Consider the following 19,738-nt stretch of genomic DNA (forward strand, 5'->3'; position numbering starts at 1 on the left):
GCTCTGCCAAAGCCCCTCAACCCCGATCTGCAGCCCCCCGACCCCGCTGCTCCAGCCCTGGGCCCCTCCACTCAACCCCCTCACGCAAATTCCAGGAGCCTCCGGAGGCTGCTTTTATTTCTGCACCTCCTTGACCTCCCCCCTGCCCCTTCCCCACTTCCCACTCGTATTCAGGACCGAAGTGGCCTTGAATTTTGGGGGTGGCTGTTTCCGGGGAGCCCTATGGGTCCCGATCCTCAGACGGGGCTCAGCAGCCGTGACCCAGATGGGAGCTGCAGGGCCCGGCCCCCGTGGCAATCAGCTGGAGACAACTGAGGCAGGAAGCAGGGGGTGGGAGGAAAAAGGGTTGATTCGGGGGGAGGGGGGAAGAGATGAGTTTCCAATGCATCTTAAGGCCCCGATCCTGCCCCTGTTGAAATTAATGGTCAAGTGTCCGATTGGGCTCAGGGCACAGACTGCCCCAATACAGAAACCACCCCCTGCATCCTGCCTACAGGTAGAGACCCCGGTACAAACCCCCAACAAAACCAGCCCCATCCCTCTGGGCCAACCTACCAGATCCCCCAGCACCTGGCCCTGCCCCACCCCTTACGCGGTCACGTCCCCCACTTGCAGTGACCCTGCTAGGCGATGGCGAATCAAGCCCAGGAGCACCTGACAGGATCGGGGCCCCTTGCACCAGTGATGAAGAGGAAGGGGGGATGCCCAGAGAGTGACCAAGATGGGACAGTGCAATGGATCGCTAGGGGCAGGGTCCCTTTAAGCCCACTGGCCCCAGACAGGACGGCGATGGATGGGCATAGGGGCAGGGGATGGACGGTGAGACATGTCTCGCCTGCCGTGCTTTATGATCTTGGGCTGATTCAGGGTCAAACCCAGCTCTTCCAGCCGTTCCCCCCACCCCTGCGGTCCCCTAAACAACTCCCCCTTCAGCATGTCGAGGGGACGGAAAACAGTGCCAGAGGCCTCGGGGTATCCACAAGCAGGAAGAGCTCCCCTCCCTCCTCCTCTGTCCATGGGACTCGTCCCCTATGCTGGAGGGATCCCCCACTCCATGGTGTGTCATGTTCCCTGGTTTGGAGAATCTGATTGCCGCTGAGACCCCTCCACAAACTCATAGCACACGTGCACTGGCAACAAGGTCAGGTTGGCTCGGGGCCCCCCACCATCCCCTGGGCCCATTGCCGTAGCTAGGTCCTGGATCAGGGTTCAGGGGCTCTGTGGTACAAGAATGAAAAGAGGGGTTTGCTCTCCAGAGCGCCTATCACTGGCACTGAACCCCCTTCGATCCCATCCCCCTCGATCAGTCAGCCCATGTTCCCGCAGTCTGCTTCCCTGCACCGTGCCCGGGGGCCTGGGAGCCCAGCAGCCAGCCAGCCGTGCAACACAGGAAAACAGTGGCCGGCACACTGCAGCAAATCCCAGCCAGCCAGCTGCACATCATGCCTGCAGCGTGGGCTGGGCTCCCATCCCCAGCTCCAAAAGTCCACGTCTGAGCGGAAGGAGAATCCCCATCAGCTCTTAGCATTACAGAGACAATGACACACAGGGGAGCAGTGCTGATTCTAGCCAGCAGGGGGGGCAGTGGCACATGCTCAGACAGACAGACCCCCAGCCAGCGCACCACCACATCAGCACGAGGGCTACAGAATATTCCTCCTGCCTGTCTGCGCCCCACGCCAGCCCCCCGCAAATCGAAGGGGCACAGACCAGCAATCGCCACTGCCCCCAGGGGGGTGACGTCAGTCCCCGTCGCTCTGCCGGGACGCCTTCCCGATGGTACAGGGGAGAACCGACAGGTTCCCACCGAGCGGGAGGGGGCTGAACACACGTGCCTGTTAAGAGGGGTGCCAGAGGAAGGGCAGTCTAGGGGATGAGCAGATTGGCCTAGGGGGCAGCGCTGTGTCCCCCTCGTGAACCCCACCCCAGGGCTCTGGGTCAGGCCCACAGGCTGACGCATGGAGTTACTTGACACACGCTACATCCGTGGAACACCCAGGGAGCGGCTAGGAGCACCGGCTAGACCCAGGCGTAATGGGGCAGGGGCCCAGCTCTGCCAGTGCCCCTCGATCCCGACCTGCAGTCCCCTGCTATCCCAGCCCTGGGCTCCTCCAACTCGCATTTACAAAGCTCAGGGAGCAGATAGAGCAGGAAACTGGGGCTTGAGCCATTTTTGTGCACCACGTATTCTGGGCCCTGCCAGGCCCCTGGAGTCACTCAGAGCAGCCTCTAGGCTACTCTAACTCTCACTCTGCTCCTCATGGCCCCAGGGGGACAGGGAATACCCACAAAGGGCAGTGCGCTGCAGCCATGGCCTCGATCCACCCCCCTCTGCCAGGGGCTGGGGGGTGTGCAGAGCCCTTGTGCCAGGTTCACCTTGGCCAGGAGGCCCCTTGTGCTGGGTGGGATTCCCAGGGGACTGTTTTCCCCTTCCTTTAAGGGCCCTTTATGCTGTCGGAGCAGCCTGGGGAGCCTGGGTGTCACTGAGAACTAAGCCCCCATCCTCAGCTCATCCCCCACCCAAGCCCCCAGCACCCAGCCCTCCAGCCCTAAATTCAGCCTCCTACAGCAGCCACAGTCCCTACAGCCAGGCTGCTGCAGGGTCATTAGCACGGGACAATGGCCCGCCCCACACACACCTCCCCCACAGCGGCAGGAGCTGAGAGCCGCTGGGCCTGATTTACAGCCCCGGCTCCCTTTGGCCATCAAGGGGCCTTATTTCATCATTATCACCCGCTCTCCTGCTGCTTTATGTCATCGCCCTGCGGCACTGCCATCTCCACAGCGACCCGCGCGAAGCTCCCGGCATCTGTCCCCAGCCGCGGAGCTACCAGGCCTCGGCACTCAGCCATTTTCCCACCGGGGCGGGCCAGAGGGTGCTGGTGTGGGGCTCAGGATGCCTGGGTCCTATTCCTGAGTGTTCACCTCTCTGTGCCTCAGTTTCCACAGCTGTAAAATAGGGGGCCATGTCACAACCTTTCCTGTGCTTTGAGATTGATGGGTGGAAGCCACTGGAGGCTGTTCCTGGGGCTGGATTCCACTCCCCGCCCCAGGGAGCTTTGCCTTCAAGAGCGACTCTAGTTACTGGCTCGTTATTTCCATTTCCCAACCGAAGTGTTTCCCCCGCACCCCGAGTCAGGTGACGTCGAGTGGTTACAAAAATCGCTCCCCGTCCCGTTCCCTGCACAGAGTCGCTGAACGTCGGGCGAGCCCCACACACGGCCCTGCTGCAAACCCTGCCTGGAGATGCGAAGGGGAAAGGAAGAGGAGACTCAGAGAACGGGAGACCTGCGGGTTTTTTGCCCTTTGGGTCTTGCTCTGATCTAAACAATCAGGGAGGCTGAGACCCGCCCTCCAGCAGGTGCAAAAGCCGCACTGAATCCTGCCATCGCTGCCCTCGCTATTTCTCGGTCCTGCTGGCCCAGGAAGCAGTGTCACTCCCCGCGGGCCACAGCTTAGCTCCTGGCTGTCTCACATGAGCCCTGAGACCCAGCTGCGGGTCACTGCCCTCAGAAAGGCCCCCCTTGCCTCCACTAACTCCAGCCCCTGAGACTGAATCAAGCCGCTGGGGCATGAACTAAAAGCATTGCCCCATAGGGAAGGGGTCTGGGCCGAGCTCCCATGCTGGGCCCATTCTGCTCTCCAGGGCCTGGTATAGCCGAGGGGGATGGAAAACTAATGACCCAGGGAGCCTGGCACAGGGATCCGGCGGAGGGGAGAATCTCTCGTGAAGAAGCAGAGAAACATTTTCAAAACCTCGGACGACTGTCCCCCTTTCAGGAGGCTGATTTGTCCTGCGTACCCCCAGGTCTCACCTCACTTAAAAGCGACTTGCTTACAAAACCAGACATAAAAACACAACAGTGTCACAGCTCATTGGTACTGACAAATTGCCGACTTTCTCACGTTGACCATGTAATTGTAAGATAAATCAATTGGAATATAAAGCTTGTACTTACATTTCAGTGCATAGAGCGGTATAAACAAGTCATTGGCTGTATGAAATGTCCGTTGGTACTGACTTCGCTAGGGCTTTTCATGTAGCCCCTTGTAAAACTAGGCAAAGATCTAGAGGAGCTGATGTACCCCCTGGTAGACCTCTGCGTAGCCCCAGGGGTACGTGTACGCCTGGTTGAGAACCACGGGTGTAGACACAGCTTTGATGAGCCAGGCCTTTTGAAAATGGGGTTTGAAAAGGGTTTAGGTTCCTAAGTCACTTAGCTAAGGTACCCCTAGCATGGCCGTAATAATTAGCTTTTGTTATGATGGGAATTTGCTTCTGATCAATAAATGATCCATAAAAGGATGCAGGTCTATTCTGACCACGGCCCAATGGTCAGAATTTAAATGCCACTCCACGCCCTCACTCCTTTCTAGCCTCACTCCCATGCCACACACCCCAGCGGATCGGCCCTTTCCTCTAAACCTTCACTGAGCTGGCATCCAAAGTGCCCCATCGCTGGCACTGCCAGGACCCACCGCCCACCCCAGCAGCAGGTAAATCTCTCCTCCACGCAGTGCCCAGCGCTCTGGCTCAGCTCCAGTGCCATGCTTAACTGTCAGCCCGGGGAGAGGCCGCTTGATTTCCATGGGGCTCCTTCCCAAGAGCTTCAATTGAAGCAGGCACTTAAGTGCTTTGCAGGATGGGGGCTGGGGCCCTCCGCCCCACACAGGAGCAGGGCTGGAGCACAGGCCAGGATCAGAGCCAGGCGGGACCCTGGGAGCGCTGGGGGTGGGAGGGTCCACCACAAATGGGCTGGGGGCAGGAACGTCTGGGGGAGACCGGACCCTTCTAGGGTGGACCCTTCTAGGGCAAGCCAGAACTGGAGGGGATGTCGGGGTGTGGATTTGCAGGCAGGAGTCCCCCCTGAAACTGACCCCCAGTGACACGACAGGGCCCCAGGAGCGCTGCATTGCGTGGCTCCCGCCAGGCTCTTTGTGAAGGGGAACACAAAGGAAATGCAACGAACTGAGCCCAGAGAGTCACCGGCTGCAAACTAGACGGTGCTCCACAAACCAGGTTTCTCAACCCCCTACCACAGCCCCGGGAGCCATGCAGGCTCGCCCCGGCCACCCCCAGCCGTGCACGGGCAGATGGCATTGGCACTTGGAGCAGACCGGCCCAACCCGCCGCCCGTGGGTCTGCCCCAGAAGCTATGCTGACTTACACCCCCCCTGTGGCAGGATTGGACAAGGCGCAGATAAACGCAGGATCCACGGCTCTCCTGGAGGCTGGAAAGGTCCAGCAGAGCATGGAGCTCAGCTGGGGTGGGAAGGGATGCCAGAGCCACCCAGGGGGAAATGGATGCATTCGTCAAACGCCCATGGATGTGCACAAGCAAGGTGAATACCAGGGCCTGATTCCCAGCTGGGCCAGCGAACTGGAAATGAACCCGCATGTTCTCCATGCAGCACTGTGGGAAAAGCTTGTGACCCAGCATCTCCAGGCTGCAGTGAGTTTAGTGGGTCCCCGTCCAACTCCCTGCCACAAAGCTGGCCTCTGACCCCTGCCCTTCAGCACCCAATGCATACGTTAACCCATTCACGCCAGCAGCGCCCACCCCCCAAGCTAGGGTCAGCATCCTTCCCACTGTACAGACTGGGAAACTGAGGCAGGAGAAGGGCAGGACCTTCTGCAAGGCTCCACAGGGGCTGACCTGCCCGCACCACCTGGCTCTTTTGATGCCTCGTAATGGGCTTTAAGCACAAGGGATTCTGCCTCCCGCCTCGTCCCATGCTGCTCACAACAAACTGGGAGCAGCCTCGGCAGAGCCACCGAAGCCTGCCAGAGCCCAGTGTAGACAGAGCCCCGGGGCAGCCTGCCGGGCCCTGCGGCAAACACCCAGCATGGGAGGGTCTGACCGCCTGGCTCCTCAGTGCACCAGGGGGTTGGGGGCGAGTAACAGTTGGCCCCAAAGCCGGGAATCCCGCCCAGATACAGCAGCATGGGCCTAAAGCAAGAGCTGCCCTGATCCTCAGCAGGTTTCAGGGACTGACCGTGGCTGGGGCCCTGGCCCCACTGACTCCCCTGGAGCGAGACCCATTTACACCAGATGGGGATCGAGCCTGGTGCCCCCTGTTCAAGCAGGGCCGGGGGGCCCCTCCCAGGAGCACAGCCCCCACCCTGCTATGGGGGTGAGGGGAGCAGACACGGGGGAGGGAAGAGGATGACAGGCCGTGCATGCTACAGCATCAGCCAGGGGTGGCAAGGGCTTCTCACAGAGACAGTCAGTAGCTGGAGGCCACAGCCGCTGCTCTCAGGAAGGATCCCCCAGCAGGGCAGGGCCAGCCCCATTCACAAGCAGGGACCAGAGGGGCGGGGAGGGGAGCAGCTGGAGATGACACAGCAGGGGAGGGTCAGAGCCAGGAACTGAACCCAGGAGTCCTGCTGCCCCATGGTCTACACTAACCCCCAGCCCCCACTCCTTCCCCGCACCAGGAATGTGGCCCTGCTGTGACCAGACTCTGCTCCCCTCCCAGAGCCAGGGACAGGACCCAGGAGTCCTGGCTCCCAGCCCCCTCCCCCCCCACACACACACCCCCAACCCACTAGACCCTACCTAGTACAGCCAACACGCTTCTCCCAGAGAGCAGCTTCTCCTCATGATCCACCCTGTAGGGAAATGGGGGTGGGGTGGGGTCTTGTGAGCCCCTAATGGGGGGGAAGTCGCTTGGGGGCAACCAATAAGGTCCAGGGGGTGTCATGGAGAAGGGGAACCTTGGGCATGGGACGATCCATATTGTAACAGCCGGACTAGCTGGGCATAAACCACCCCCATCCCGCACTTCGGGGGTAGATCTAAAATCGAGAACATCCTGCTCCCCACAGAAATACCAGCGTCCGGTGCTCACCCTGCCCCTACCCAGCCCTCCGCCCCACACTCTGTTTGCCAAGGGCCCCAGCTGTCGTTGGGCACAAAGCACGGCCGGCCTGAGCTGGTGGCATCCCGCACCAGAGGGAGGATCAGGCTCCCCCTGCCCCCAAACTCCCCAGCGAGCTGGGCAGGGAGAGCTCAATGCAAAGCCCACGCTGGGCTCCTGTCCCCCCATAACGCCCATACGCCCTGCAAAGAGCACCTGGGGCTGGACCCCTGTTCCCCAGCCCCTGCTTCTCCCTTCTGTGGGGCAGCCTGTGTAGGGGGCAGCATCACATCCCCATTGCCACACCCACAGAGCCAGCCAGGGCATTGTCCTACCCACCCAGAGCGCTGCTGGCTCCCCTCCCCCTTCTGGGCTGTGCCAGGCTGTGGGGCTGGCTGCCCCATGCCCCAGCACAGGGGCTGTTCTAAATCCACCCCTGCATGGGGGGCCTGAGCCTGCGTGGGATGGACAGGGGTGCAGCTAGGGGACCTGAGAAGGAGAGCGGTTCCCCGCCTGGTCCCAGGGGGTGGGGTCTCCCCAGTCTGCTCCGATCCTAACTGGGGCGGACACAGGCTACACATGGGGTCTGTCGCCCATCCATCCCCCCAGCACCCAGCCTGGAGCAGGGGCATGGGACGGGTCAGTTCAGAGCCCTGGGCACCCACTTATGGCCAGCTTGGGGGAGCCCTGGGGGTTGGATTGGGGGGGTCTCCACCCTTTACATCTCTGAGCCTCCCCCACATAACATCCCCCTAATGTCCCCTCTCCAAAAACATCCCTGCTCCCTGCACCCCGATCTCCTGGGTCCCCGACCCCGATACCACCTCCCCGCCCCTCCACGACAGCCCCGTGCCCCACGTCCACCTGCCAAGGTGCCCCCCACGAGTTATGGCTCCCCCACACTGGCCCCACCCCGGTCACTGGGTGGGTGGGGGGGGTGCGCTGGCATCTTCCACCACCACCACCCCGCCCTGCCACTGGGGGGGGGGGTCGCTGCCAGCTCCTGCCCCCTCCCCACCACGGTCACTGGGGGGTCGCTGCCAGCTCCCGCTCCCGCCCCACTCACACTTCGGTGAAGTTCTCCGTCCCCACCAGCTCGCCCAGCCCGCGGACGCGGTTGGGCTCCAGGCACTGGAGCGAGGTGGCCCCGTAACACCTGCACGCCCCGGGGCAGGGGGCCGCCCAGCCCAGGGCCAGCAGCAGCCAGGCCAGCAGCAGCCAGGCGGGGCAGCAGCCCGGAGCCGGGGGCATCCTGCGGGGAACCGGCATCGCGCTGCCCGGCGCCTCTCGCTCCCCACCTCGCCCGGCACCGGCTGGGAGCGTGTGTGCTGGGGGGGGGGCGCCCGGCTTAAAGGCAGAGGCAGGACCGGGCTGGGCGGGGCGGAGCCTGCGTCTCCCCAACACGCCCCCCGGGAGCCGCCGGGCGGTGGGAGGCTGAGGGCTGGGGCTGGCCAGGGAGCCCGGCGCTGGCTCTGCAAACCCCCCGGGGGGGCACCGCTCCGGGGAGAGCGGGGATGGGGATCCGCCAGCAGCCAGCGCCAAACAGCCCGATCTGCAACCCGGCCGGACAGCCAAGGGTGGGAGAGGAAGGGGGGCTGCGGGTCGGCAGTGAGGGGCACCGGCAGAGCTGGGGGGGGCAGGGCTGGGATACCGTGGGGCTGCGGGTCGGGAGTGAGGGGCACCGGCAGAGCTGGGGGGGGCAGGGCTGGGATACCCTGGGGCTGCAAGTCGGGAGTGAGGAGCACCCGCAGAGCTGTGGAGAGGGGGAGCCCAGGAGGGGATAGCGGGGGGGAGGGGGCTGTGGGTCAGTATTGAGGGGTATCAGCTGAGCTGGGGGGGATCCCAAGGCTGGGACAGCAGGGGGCTGCGGGTCGGGAGTGAGGGGCACCGGCAGAGCTGTGGAGAGGGGGAGCCCAGGAGGGGATAGCGGGGGGGGGGAAGGGGCTGTGGGTCAGTATTGAGGGGTATCAGCTGAGCTGGGGGGGATCCCAAGGCTGGGACAGCAGGGGGCTGCGGGTCGGGAGTGAGGGGCACCGGCAGAGCTGTGGAGAGGGGGAGCCCAGGAGGGGATAGCGGGGGGGGGAGGGGCTGTGGGTCAGTATTGAGGGGTATCAGCTGAGCTGGGGGGGATCCCAAGGCTGGGACAGCAGGAGGCTGCGGGTCAGGAGTGAGGAGCACCCGCAGAGCTGTGGAGAGGGGGAGCCCAGGAGGGGATAGCGGGGGGGAGGGGGCTGTGGGTCAGTATTGAGGGGTATCAGCTGAGCTGGGGGGGATCCCAAGGCTGGGACAGTAGGGGGCTGCGGGTCGGGAGTGAGGAGCACCCGCAGAGCTGTGGAGAGGGGGAGCCCAGGAGGGGATAGCGGGGGGGAGGGGCTGTGGGTCAGTATTGAGGGGTATCAGCTGAGCTGGGGGGGATCCCAAGGCTGGGACAGCAGGGGGCTGCGGGTCAGGAGTGAGGGGCACCGGCAGAGCTGGGGGGGCAGGGCTGGGATACCCTGGGGCTGCGGGTCGGGAGTGAGGGGCACCGGCAGAGCTGGGGGGAGCCCAGGGCTGGGCTAGCAGGGGCGGGGCAGCGGGGCAGGGCTGAGGGGTGATGGCAGAGCGGGGCTGGAATACCAGGGGGCACCGGTGGTGCCGTCAGCCGTGGGGCAGGCGGCTCCGGGGCTCGGGCTGGGCCCCCAGGATCCCCAGCTGCGTTGCAGCCGGGGCGGGGCGGGATTTCCAGGAGCCTGGCACACCGTGGGCGCGGGAGGCGGCCCGTGAGTCAGGTTCCGTGGAAGTCCTCAGCTAAGACGCGTGGGGCGCCTGCCCCGACCCGGGAGACCCTCCTGCCCTCCTGGTGCTGGGTCGGGCTCAGCCCCAGGCCCTGGCCCTGCCCTAGAGCCAGGGGGTTCAGGGGGTCACGCCCCCCCCCGAGCCTTTCTTCAGCTGGCAGCGCCTCCGGCCTTAGAGCTCAGTGACCCCGACACGGCCCATAACCCCCTGGCCCCCGTGGGGCGGGAGGGGCTCAGTGAGGGGCGCTGTCCCCTCGCCCCAACACACGCCTGCACCCCCCCGCCCCACCCACAACTCGCGCAACGCAGACACGAGTCTCACATACCTGACACACACGCCCCCCACACACACACACACACGCTCCCTGCACACCCCCATCACACACCCCCTCCCTACAGCTCCCCCCCATCACACCGCCACACAAAGGCTCTGGATCCCCCCCCCTCCTTCACTTCACACGGGCTTGGCCGAGCCTGGGACCCCTGGATGGAAAAGGGGTTTCTGCAAATCCCGCCCCTTGATCCCCAGCCCCCCGGGGGCGCAGGCAGCGGGCGGCAAGGAACAGGGCTGAGGAGGGGCCTTGCAGCCCGAGCCCGCCCCGCCCCGCACACCCAGCGTCTTCCGGCTGCGCACCAGAGGTGGCTGCATTTTAGAGATGTGACTCCCGGGTCGGTGCGTCTCTTCCTCCCTCCCGTCCTTCGGGAGCCTGTCAGAGCCTCTCTCCCCCTTCCCACCTTCTTGGAAGTGGGGGCGGGAGGGAGGGGGCAGGGCCCGCCTGCGTCTCAGATCGTGTTCTTGCCTGATGCGAAGTGATGAATCCCTCGCTGAGGGAGAATTCCAGGAAAGCGCGGCCATTAATAACCGGCCCTGGCACGATTCATCGGTGGATCTCAACGTGCTAGACGGAGGGAGGCCGTTTTACGGGTGGGGAAACTGAGGCACGGAGCTGGGCCAGCGGGCCAGAGCTGGGAATAGAACGCAGGTCTCCCCGCTGCCAGGCCACTGCTGTCGCCACTAGGCAGCACCGCCTCCCCTCGTACTGCCAGAGGCGTCATTCCCATGCAGCTTCATTCGTGGTATGCCAGTGAGGGATGCAGAGGGTCTGCCATGGGGCAGAGTTAAGGCCGTTAGGGCACCCAAACTGGGTGTTTCCTCCCTCAAATCCATCACCTCTGGATTTGAGGGTTCCCCCCCTGCGGCCACCCCCAAGTGTTCAAAGATCAAAAGCTGACCCCACCCCACCCCATCATGGAAATGCCCAGGATTCCCTGGTGGGGTAACCAGGCTCCCCGCCACCCCCTGGCAGCCGCACACCGAGCCCGAATGGGAAGCGAGGCACCATCTGCAGCAGAGGGGACGGTGCTTACAAAGAGCAAGCGGTGGGTGGCTAAAGACAGGAAGGAGTCAGGACTCCTGGGTTCTGTGCCCAGCTTGGGGAAAGCAGGGTGGCCTAGTCTAGCGGGTAGGCCTACCTGTCCTTTCCCACAGGGCAATGAGATCCCAGCCCTCTGCTCCTGCAGGGCCATACGGGTTCATGGGTAATTTCTGGGTCACTGATCTCTAAGGGGATGAGATGCTGCCAGCTGGGACTGTTGCTGAGAGTCCCGGCCTCCCCAGCCCACACAGCAGGGGCCTTGAGCCTGCTGAGCACACAGTTGTACCCCCAACCCACCTCTGCAAATTATCGATCGGCTACTAAGCTTGGGAACCGGCTGCCTTCGCCCACCTGCGCTCGTGCTATTTGGAGTGTCAGATCATTGATTGGTGAGCTCAAGGCCCCCTGCGAGCCAGGTCCAGAGCCCAGTCCTGCACAGAAGTGGTTGCATATCACTGCCCCCATTGTACAGCTCAGAAAACTGAGACAGGAGGGGGTCTCCTAACTGGCATTCCAGTACCCTGGCTACTGGCCCATGTTCTTTCCCCATGCTACATCATGGGATGGGACAAGGACAGGCAGCTCGGTCCATCCACGGACAGCAGTTCTGCTGCGGTTCTCCACTCGCTGAGCCGTGGTGCCCTGGGTACGCACCGCCAGGGACTGCGGTACCAGGGTCTGCTGGAGGCCCCATGATGAGGCAGAGATTAGACGTCTTTGCAATGCACAGAGAAATCAGTCCATCCACCACTGAGGGGCAGCCCCCTCTGGCATGGAAGGTGGCAGCTGATTACCATCTCCCAGCAATGCTGCCCAGCCATTTAGGGCAGCAGGTGGAGGAAGACCCTGCATCCTGACAGTGCTGTAGAGGGGACTGAAGAGAATCACAGTGTCAAATCCTCACGTTGGCATTTACCCAGAACACCAGGCTCGCTCTGCCGCAGAGAGTGCTGGGATGCAATGCCCAGGGGGCCGGGGCGGGGTTTTACGTCTCTTCCAAGGCATGGCAGCTCCCATCCAGGGGGCAGTGCCAGGGGATCCGTTACACTGCATCCCAGGAGGGGGTCCTGCTGGGGAGACGCAGGCTCCTCCCTGCCTTTAAGCCAGGCAATCCCTGTACACATGCTCCCAGCCTGCCAGGCCAGCCAGTGCAGGGGGAGGTGGGAGGCTGGGCTGGGGCTGCCCTGGGCCAAAAGGATGCTCCCAGCTCCTTGCAGCTGCCCAGGCTGGCAGCTTCTGCCCCCACCCCGGGGCATGCAGGTGCAGCGCATCTCTGTGACCCTAAGGGCAGCAGAGTGAAGAGTGGAGCCGGCGTCCAGCCCCAGCTCAGCCACTAACCCGGCCGGGGGCCTGCAGACATGGCTGGTCCCTGTGGGACAGCTTGGCTCTCCTCATGCCGCCCTGGGCACTGCTACGGAGGAATAGCACAGCCTTTTCAGACACTCATGGTGACCAACTGCACTAGTCAGGACTCCTGGGTTCCACTCGCAGCTCTGAGAGGGGAAGGTGGCTTAGTGGCTGGAGAAAGGGACTGGGAGGCAGGACACCTGGGTTCCGTTCCAAGCCTGACTGTGTGACCTTGAGCCCTGGCTGGCTACTGGCATTGCACCCAGACCCTTGGATCCATCAGAGGGCTGAGTTCCGGCCTTCAGTGAACAGTGTCTGTCCCGCTCCCCCTCTTCAACAGCCCCAGTAATTTTCTCTCTCTGTCAGATGCTCCGCCTACCCATCCCAGGCTCCTCCCACTGTCACCCTGTCCCCAAGTTTGCCAAACCCAGATTTGCCTCCTCCTCAGCTCAGAAAGCATCCCATTGCTCCCTTTTCAAACAGATACAGCATTCTTCACTTCCTCTCCTAAAGCGCCACTGCACGGCTGGTAAACAGCTGCCATGCCCCACCCCAGAGGCAGCTGCCTTTCTGTGCTGGGAGCTAGGTCAGGGCTGCGGCAATGGGGCACAGCAGCTGCAGGGAGTTGGGGAGCTGGGTCAGGGCTGGGGTGGGTCCATGGCTGTGCAGATCCACCAACTTTTGGAGGCACTGGGGTTGCAGTGGACTGCGGGTGGGGATCAGGGTTTGTCCCACAGAGCCTGGCAACTCCCAAGTGCCACCCAAACCTTAGCCCAGGAGTGGGGCAGGGAACACCCGCCCAGCCTACTGCTGGGGACCATGCTGCTGGGGGAGACGCTGATCACTGTTATCTGCTTGGCAGACAATCCCAGAGCGAATGCCGCGCCGCCCACATCCTTTGCTCCCATCCTCGCTCCGCCTGGAGATGGCCAGACCTTCTCCCAACGTTCAGTTTCAGAGCCAGACTAGCATCTGCAAAAACCTCACGCTCTGCTACCATAACCCCTTCGCTGAGTGCATCATGGCTCCTCTTGCTGGCTGGCCTGCTGGCTAGGCAACAACAGCCTACTACTGCTGCTAGCTGCCGGAGCTGCTCCGCAATGGCCCAGAGGTCTGTGCTCTGGTGCTGAAGTTCCCCCTGTTCAAGCCCTGCCAGAAGCTGGAGGCTTTTCATAGGCAGCAAGGGATATTTCCAGTAGAGTTGGTTCAATTGGTCTTTGTCCTTCATAGAATCATAGAATACCAGGGTTGGAAGGGACCTCAGGAGGTCACCTAGTCCAACCCCCTGCTCAAAGCAGGACCAACCCCCAATTTTTGCCCCAGATCCCAAATGGCCCCCTCAAGGATTGAACTCACAACCCTGGGTTTAGCAGGCCAATGCTCAAACCACTGAGCTCTCCCCTCCCTCCTTCCCTCCCTGCAAAATGAAGCCTGATGCCAGGCTCAAGGCAGGAGCCCATGGACAACACTGCAGCCTCTTGTGGCTCTGACTTTGCCATCCGGGGCTGCAGCCCCAAGAGGGAGCTGGTTGCCTCGTGTCCAGGAGCTGATCTCTGGAGCCAGCATGAAACCAGTTTAGCCCCAGCTAAGAAACCAATTTAGCCCCAGCTAAGCTGCTTCCCAGAGAGCTGATCAGAGGCCTGGGGACGCATGCGGTGCTGGTTCCCGGGCCGTGCTCAGTCGCTGCGTGTCCGTCTCACGCCCTCTGCTGCTTGCTGGCCACGGACTCCCATCTCTCTGCTCCGTGGCCCCCATCGCGGTTTCCATCCATCCGCCCCCATACAAGGGGGGACTCAGGCGAGGACTGGCCGTGGGCTGAGAGTGGTGGACGAGGGCTGGAAGCTGCGGGGAGGGACAGGGAAGGAATCCAAGTGTTGCAGTCCCCGACTGGCCCAGCTCTGCGAACCCAACGTGCTGCCAGACGTGGAACTAGCCCCCTGGGTGCCCTAAACAGGAATATTTTGCCCCCCCCCCATATTATGTCTCACTCATCCCCTAAAAATACGAACTGCACTATTTCCACAAACCAGAGCAACACCGTGCACGCTGCCCCCCCCTGTGAAAAAGGCAGTGTTAAATCAAATGAACAGTGTTTTGGGGGGTAACACTAAATCGGCCCCCCCACCCCACCCTGGAGCTGCCTGGGGCCCTAAGCAATTGCTTCGTCTGCTTCTGCCTAGCACCACCGCAGCTCTCTGCCACAACCAGTAGTAGGTCCCTTATCCTCCCTGTCCCTCTGGTGAACCGGGCTACACAGGCCCAAGGGATTAATGCTCAGGGACAGCGTTCGGCTCGGCTCGCTCCCTCTCTCTCCTCTTCCAACAGCAGGGCTGGGTTGCCAGGCAACCTGTGGTACCCGCACACAGTTCTCTACCTCTTGAGCTAAAGGAAGGATACCCCTCGCTGGCAGCAGTAGTAGACTGTTCTCCTCGAGCAGGCCAGTGGGTAGAGCAGGGGCATGACACACACACTGTAGGTTACCCCAGTGAAGATTGTGGTGCTGATAACCCAGGCCTCAACGCCCCAGCCTTGTCACTTTGTGTCGCTCCTCAACCCGGTGTGTGTTTTGATTGTCACCCATCAGAGCCAGTCACGGAATCAGTCCAGTCCACAAACCAATCCAGCTTTGACCCCAGGCTCTGAAAATAAAACCCAAGGAACCTGCTTGCACGTTGACAGGTTTCAGAACGGTAGCCGTGTTAGTCTGTATCAGCAAAAACAAAGGTGTATGTCACCTCAAACTTCAGTGGCTAGTCCATACAGAGGATAACAGCCTACTACCACCGCTTGTGTAACCCACTGGCCAGCATGTGTTACACACACCCCTGCCCCATCCACAGATGTGGGACTGTCAGAGCCCCAGCTACAGAGCCAGTAGCTCAAGCTGGACAGCTGGCTGCTTTTAATCCTGGAGCGTCCCTGGCTTTACGTCCTAGGCTGGCTAAGACAACGCCTGGCAAATGAGGTCCACGCATACTTGTGACAGAACATTGTCAACGGACCCTCGCACGAGCCCTGCTGGGGGCCGGCTACATGGCAGGAACCAAGTTGCCACCAATGGCACCCAGATGCGCATGAGCAATGACGAAAAGAAACCATTGAGCTTTACGGTCTCCTTTATTTGGACTTCTCTGTGCCGTCGCTGCAGCCGGCTTCTCCGAAGTCCCTTGTAGAAGCCAGCTCCAACAAATAACACACCAAACGCGTTGTGGTCACGCCCACCGAAGTCGCTGAGTTTGCAGGTGTGTCACTGAAAACATGGCTTGGTCCAGAGCTTGAAGGTTTTAAGCAGTGCAGCCAAGCAGATGGAGGGGGCAGGAGATCAGGGCTCAATTCCTGGCTCTGCTGGGTGACCTTTGGCCTCACTGTGCCTCAGTTTCCCCATCTCTACAATGGGGCTAATGGGGCTGCCCTCTCCTTTGTAAAGAGCTTTGAGATCTACTGATGAAAAGGGCGAGGGAGATGTTCGGCGTTCCATAACCACTCGGCTTCAACTCTTCACCAGACCAATCCTGCTTTCATTCCTGCTTCGGCTGGGGCTTTTCCGCCCGCAGCCGCAACCCCCAACACAGGTTTAAAGCCTTCCATTTTCTTCTTTTTCCTTTCCCTCCAGGAAACAAAAAGGGGGCGGGGGGGGAGAATCACCTTTGTATGTTTAAAAAAAAAAAAAAAGATCAGTAAACCTCTGTCCTCGCAGATCTCCCGCTGGGGATCTGAAAGAGGGTGGTGGAACCACGATCGGGGGACCGGAGTTTATTCAGCAACCGGGGCCACTGTGGAGGAAGGCTCTGTCATTAACAGACACTTTCATGGCATGAAATACAACGGCTGGAGAAGCCTCAAGCCTCTCAGCAGTGAAGTTTTCATGGCAAAATGAGCGTCCGACTTCCCGGCCCTGTGGCACAACGCCCCCACTTCAGGGGTTCAGACAGCATGAGGGAGGCCCCAAAAATTCCTGAGGCTGGCTTGGGAATCATGAGATTTTTTTAAAATAAATCTTGGGTTCTTTTCCTTTGCCGTCTGCTTTCTAAGCCTTTAGGGTCAAGTTTCCAAGATTTTCTTCACAACCATGAGAGACAGAAACTTCTTTTTTTTAAAAAAAAAATTAAACCAGAGATTCTCACATCATCACATGACTCCAGCAGCTGGAGCTTTAGGAGAAACACCAAATCTCATGGGACTCATGCTGAAACCAGGAATGATACTGCCCATGTCCCGTACAAAGCCCTCGCTGATGTCCCCAGGGGAACAAAGCCCCAATTACCTGGCACTGGTAGGTAGCCAGCCAGGACAAGGTGCCGAGTTTTCATCTCCTTGATACAAAAAAGATGTCAAGGCGCGTGCAGGGAGGTTGGTGAAAAGCAACAGACACCTTAGGGCTGGTGAGACAGGTTATGGAGGGGGGGAGATTAGGGGAATGAAGGACTTGAACATCTGAACCTCAGGGGCTAGTCCTCCCAGCCATCCCACAGGCAAAACTCCCGTGGAACTGGGTGGCGGTAGGGGTGACTTCCAGCAACCAAGCACAAGGATTGGACAAGGAGGGAGAGGAATTGCTTCACACTAGGGTGGTCCAAGGAGCCTTTCCCTTCCCATCCTTAAAGTCACCGCACCACCGGCCTCCAAAGGGAATGGACTCAGTGGGACTGGGAAGATCTTACCCTTCATCAGCAGCCTGGAGAGGAAAAATTTTCTCTAGCCATCTAAATTTCCCGCTTCGGAGGGCAGGGACCACCTTTTTGGTGTGTGTTTGTACAGCACCTAGCACCACGGGGTCCTGGGCTGCAACTGAGGCTCCCAGGCGCCACTCACAACAGATAATAAATAATAACAACAACATCTGGAGGCTTTCAGCCCATCTACCTGCCAACCCCCACTGGCCCAGAGAACACTGCTGCCCATGCAGATCTCTATCTGGGGGAGCCAGCAGCTACGGACCTTCGCTCAAGCTTGGCTGCAACATAGACCGTCCCAAGGTGGGTTTCAGAAAGACACCTGGTGATGAGACTGAGAGTGCCCCCAACCCCCAACTAGGACCGGCCCAGAGAATGAACGTGCATCCTTGGGAGCCAGGAGATGCAACTTCTCCTCCCCTGGCAAAAAGGGAGGAGGGATTCAACAGCAAACAGGTCACCGTTGGGAGCCCCCGCAGCCGCGGCTGCCCCGAAGGCAACGGAGCTGTGTCCGGTTACGCCAGCTGAGGCCTGGCTCGGTGTGTGCGTCCCAGGGGCTGGAAGCATCGTTAGTGTCTGAGCATGCCAGGCCACACAACCGCAGCCTTGCCCGAGTCTCAGGGATCCACCTCCAGCCCTTGCCGGCTCCAAGCCGGAGGCCATCGCTCCCAGCAGCTGGCAGCTATGGAGCTGGTAGAGACCTGGAGCGCCCAGCACCCCTCACCCCCCCAGCTGGAATTGTCAAGTGCAGCGGGGCACCGACGATTCCACCCAGCTAAGGATCTGTCTGTGCCTTGGCTGGAAGGGGAGAAAACATCCCAAAGTGCCTTCAACCCCCCCCCACCCCCGAACAACTCGAACAAGAACCAAGAGAAAAAAACAAAGGACAAGAGGTGAGGGTCCCCATGCCCCACACACCCCACAAGAGCAGCCGCTCGCCTGCATTTCCCACCGAAGGGGAAAAGACCCCTGTGTCCAGGGAACAGCCCAGCCCTCCACTGTCCGGGCCCCAAGAAGTGGGACATTGTTTTCTAGCCAAGGAGCTGTCTCAGTACGTTGCTCGTCCCAATGGCTTTGCCCGTCAGCGACAGGAGTGTCCGTTTTAGGCATCCGTCACCCTGCACCGCACCTCGAAAGCGTCGCTGACGGAGCAGGCTCTGTGCTCGCGGAGCGCCCCGGGTTTCCCCTTTGCCCAGACACTCTCGGCTGCAATTCAAAGGCCCAGTCACCATCTCCCCCAAATCGTTAATCAGCTTCTTGCTCTGCCGTCCCTCTCAAAGCCTGCAAGAAGCCCTGGCATCCAGGAGGCAGGGGACCCAAAGGGACTCCTAGGATGCAGTCGGGGTCTTTCCCCCGCCAGGAGGGATGACAACCAGCTGCTCACGCGGATCAGATCCAATCCCAGTGCTGCGATGAGTGGAAGGGGTATCAGTGCTGGGGATCCCTGGGAACCTGGACCTCCAGAGAGGTCAGTGGCGGAACCAGACGGTCCATTGCATGGTCCTTATGGAACGGAAAATAGCTACGGGGTCTTCTCTGCAATGAAGGCTTTGGAAGCAGCCGCGGCCTGGCGCTCCCCGGCTCTCAGAGGCACGGCGCCCCATTCAAGTGACAGCAGTTCCTGGGATAGCCCTGGTCTTTCTGTGGGGCGAGGGCAGGCCCGGGGCAGTCGTCGGTGGCAAGCGGGAGGTGCAGGGCAGCCAGGGTGGAGGGCGGCTCCTCCTCCAGCAGGTTGTCCATCTCCACATCCGAGGGCTGGCAGGAGCCCCGGCGCTTGTTCTCAGCGCTGTAGAAGAAGGAGAGGTTGCGGAAGCTGGGGGTCATGTCGTCCTTGATGCTCTCCAGAAGCTGGGTGAAGCAGGGGCGCTGGCGGGGATTCTGCTGCCAGCACCAGCTCATCAGCTCGCGGCTGGGGGGAGGGAGAGAGGAGACAGATGGGTTTCAGTTGGATCCAGCCAGCCGGAGGAGCAGCCCTTCCTCGCCCGGCATTCAAGCCGGGGACAGGAACCCGACTTAGTGCCCTAGGGGCTAAGGGCATCCACCCCCAGAATAGTCCCCACGCACTGCCCTGCTTGTGTCCCCTGTAGGCGTGCCCCAGGGGCGAGCTGGGTCTCCCATTCAGCCCTTGGCCTCTCTGCTGAGGCTGCTGGCCGGGGGACCAGCCCATGCTCGCGGCGTCCGCCCTGCTAGGAAGCAGGGCCAGGCCTGACTCACGTTCTCCACTGAGCAGGGTGAAGGCCAATTGAGGCCCACAGTACTGTGCTCTCCCCCGGCTTTGGGTCTTATCTAGAGACTCTTGGGAAGGTCACCATCCAGGCCAGTGGTGATGGTGATGGGCACTATTCACGCGAGCTGGCCACCGGCGTTAGACCCAGACGGAGTGGAATGATGTCTGGACCCAGTCCTTACACTTAAAGCCCAGGGTAGGACAGGCAGGGGAAACTGAGCCAAGGCCCCCCAGACGCAGACGCATCCATGGAGGGGGCTCTTCCCTGGCCTCCTTCCCTAGGCAGCGAGTTCAGGGGCATGGGAGTGACTTACAGTTTCTCCGGGCAGTTCTCAGGCCTCTCCAGGATGCCATTGTCCATCACAAAGCGCAGCACCTGCTCGTTGGACAAGCCCTGGTAGGGCTGCTCAGCCAGCGTGGCGATTTCCCAGAGCACCACCCCAAACGACCTGCCGAGACACAGGGACAGCTTGGATCAGC

At 61.2% G+C, this 19,738-nt stretch overlaps 2 protein-coding genes across 2 annotated transcripts in view; both read right to left on the minus strand.

Annotated features, from left to right (window-relative positions):
* The window catches only part of NTRK1 (neurotrophic receptor tyrosine kinase 1), a gene marked incomplete at its 5' end in the record, with an annotated part of 35,326 nt that extends 21,197 nt beyond the window's left edge, over window positions 1–14,129 (minus strand). Inside the window, 3 exon segments of the mRNA XM_084613609.1 lie at window positions 7,928–8,100; window positions 8,102–8,189; window positions 14,059–14,129. Of these exon segments, the coding sequence (XP_084469735.1) occupies window positions 7,928–8,100; window positions 8,102–8,189; window positions 14,059–14,129 (332 nt within the window).
* Window positions 14,130–15,472: 1,343 nt separating this feature from the next.
* The window catches only part of INSRR (insulin receptor related receptor), a 39,589-nt gene continuing 35,323 nt past the window's right edge, over window positions 15,473–19,738 (minus strand). Inside the window, exons 21-22 of the mRNA XM_084613495.1 lie at window positions 19,573–19,707; window positions 15,473–18,940 (exon numbers count right to left, since the gene is read on the minus strand). Coding sequence (XP_084469621.1) covers window positions 18,616–18,940; window positions 19,573–19,707 — 460 coding nt within the window. The 3' untranslated portion in view covers window positions 15,473–18,615. The remainder of the gene's footprint in view (window positions 18,941–19,572; window positions 19,708–19,738) is intronic.

Source organism: Lepidochelys olivacea, assembly GCF_965140295.1.
Source record: "Lepidochelys olivacea isolate rLepOli2 genome assembly, chromosome: 24".
Classification (NCBI taxonomy): Eukaryota; Metazoa; Chordata; order Testudines; family Cheloniidae; genus Lepidochelys; species Lepidochelys olivacea.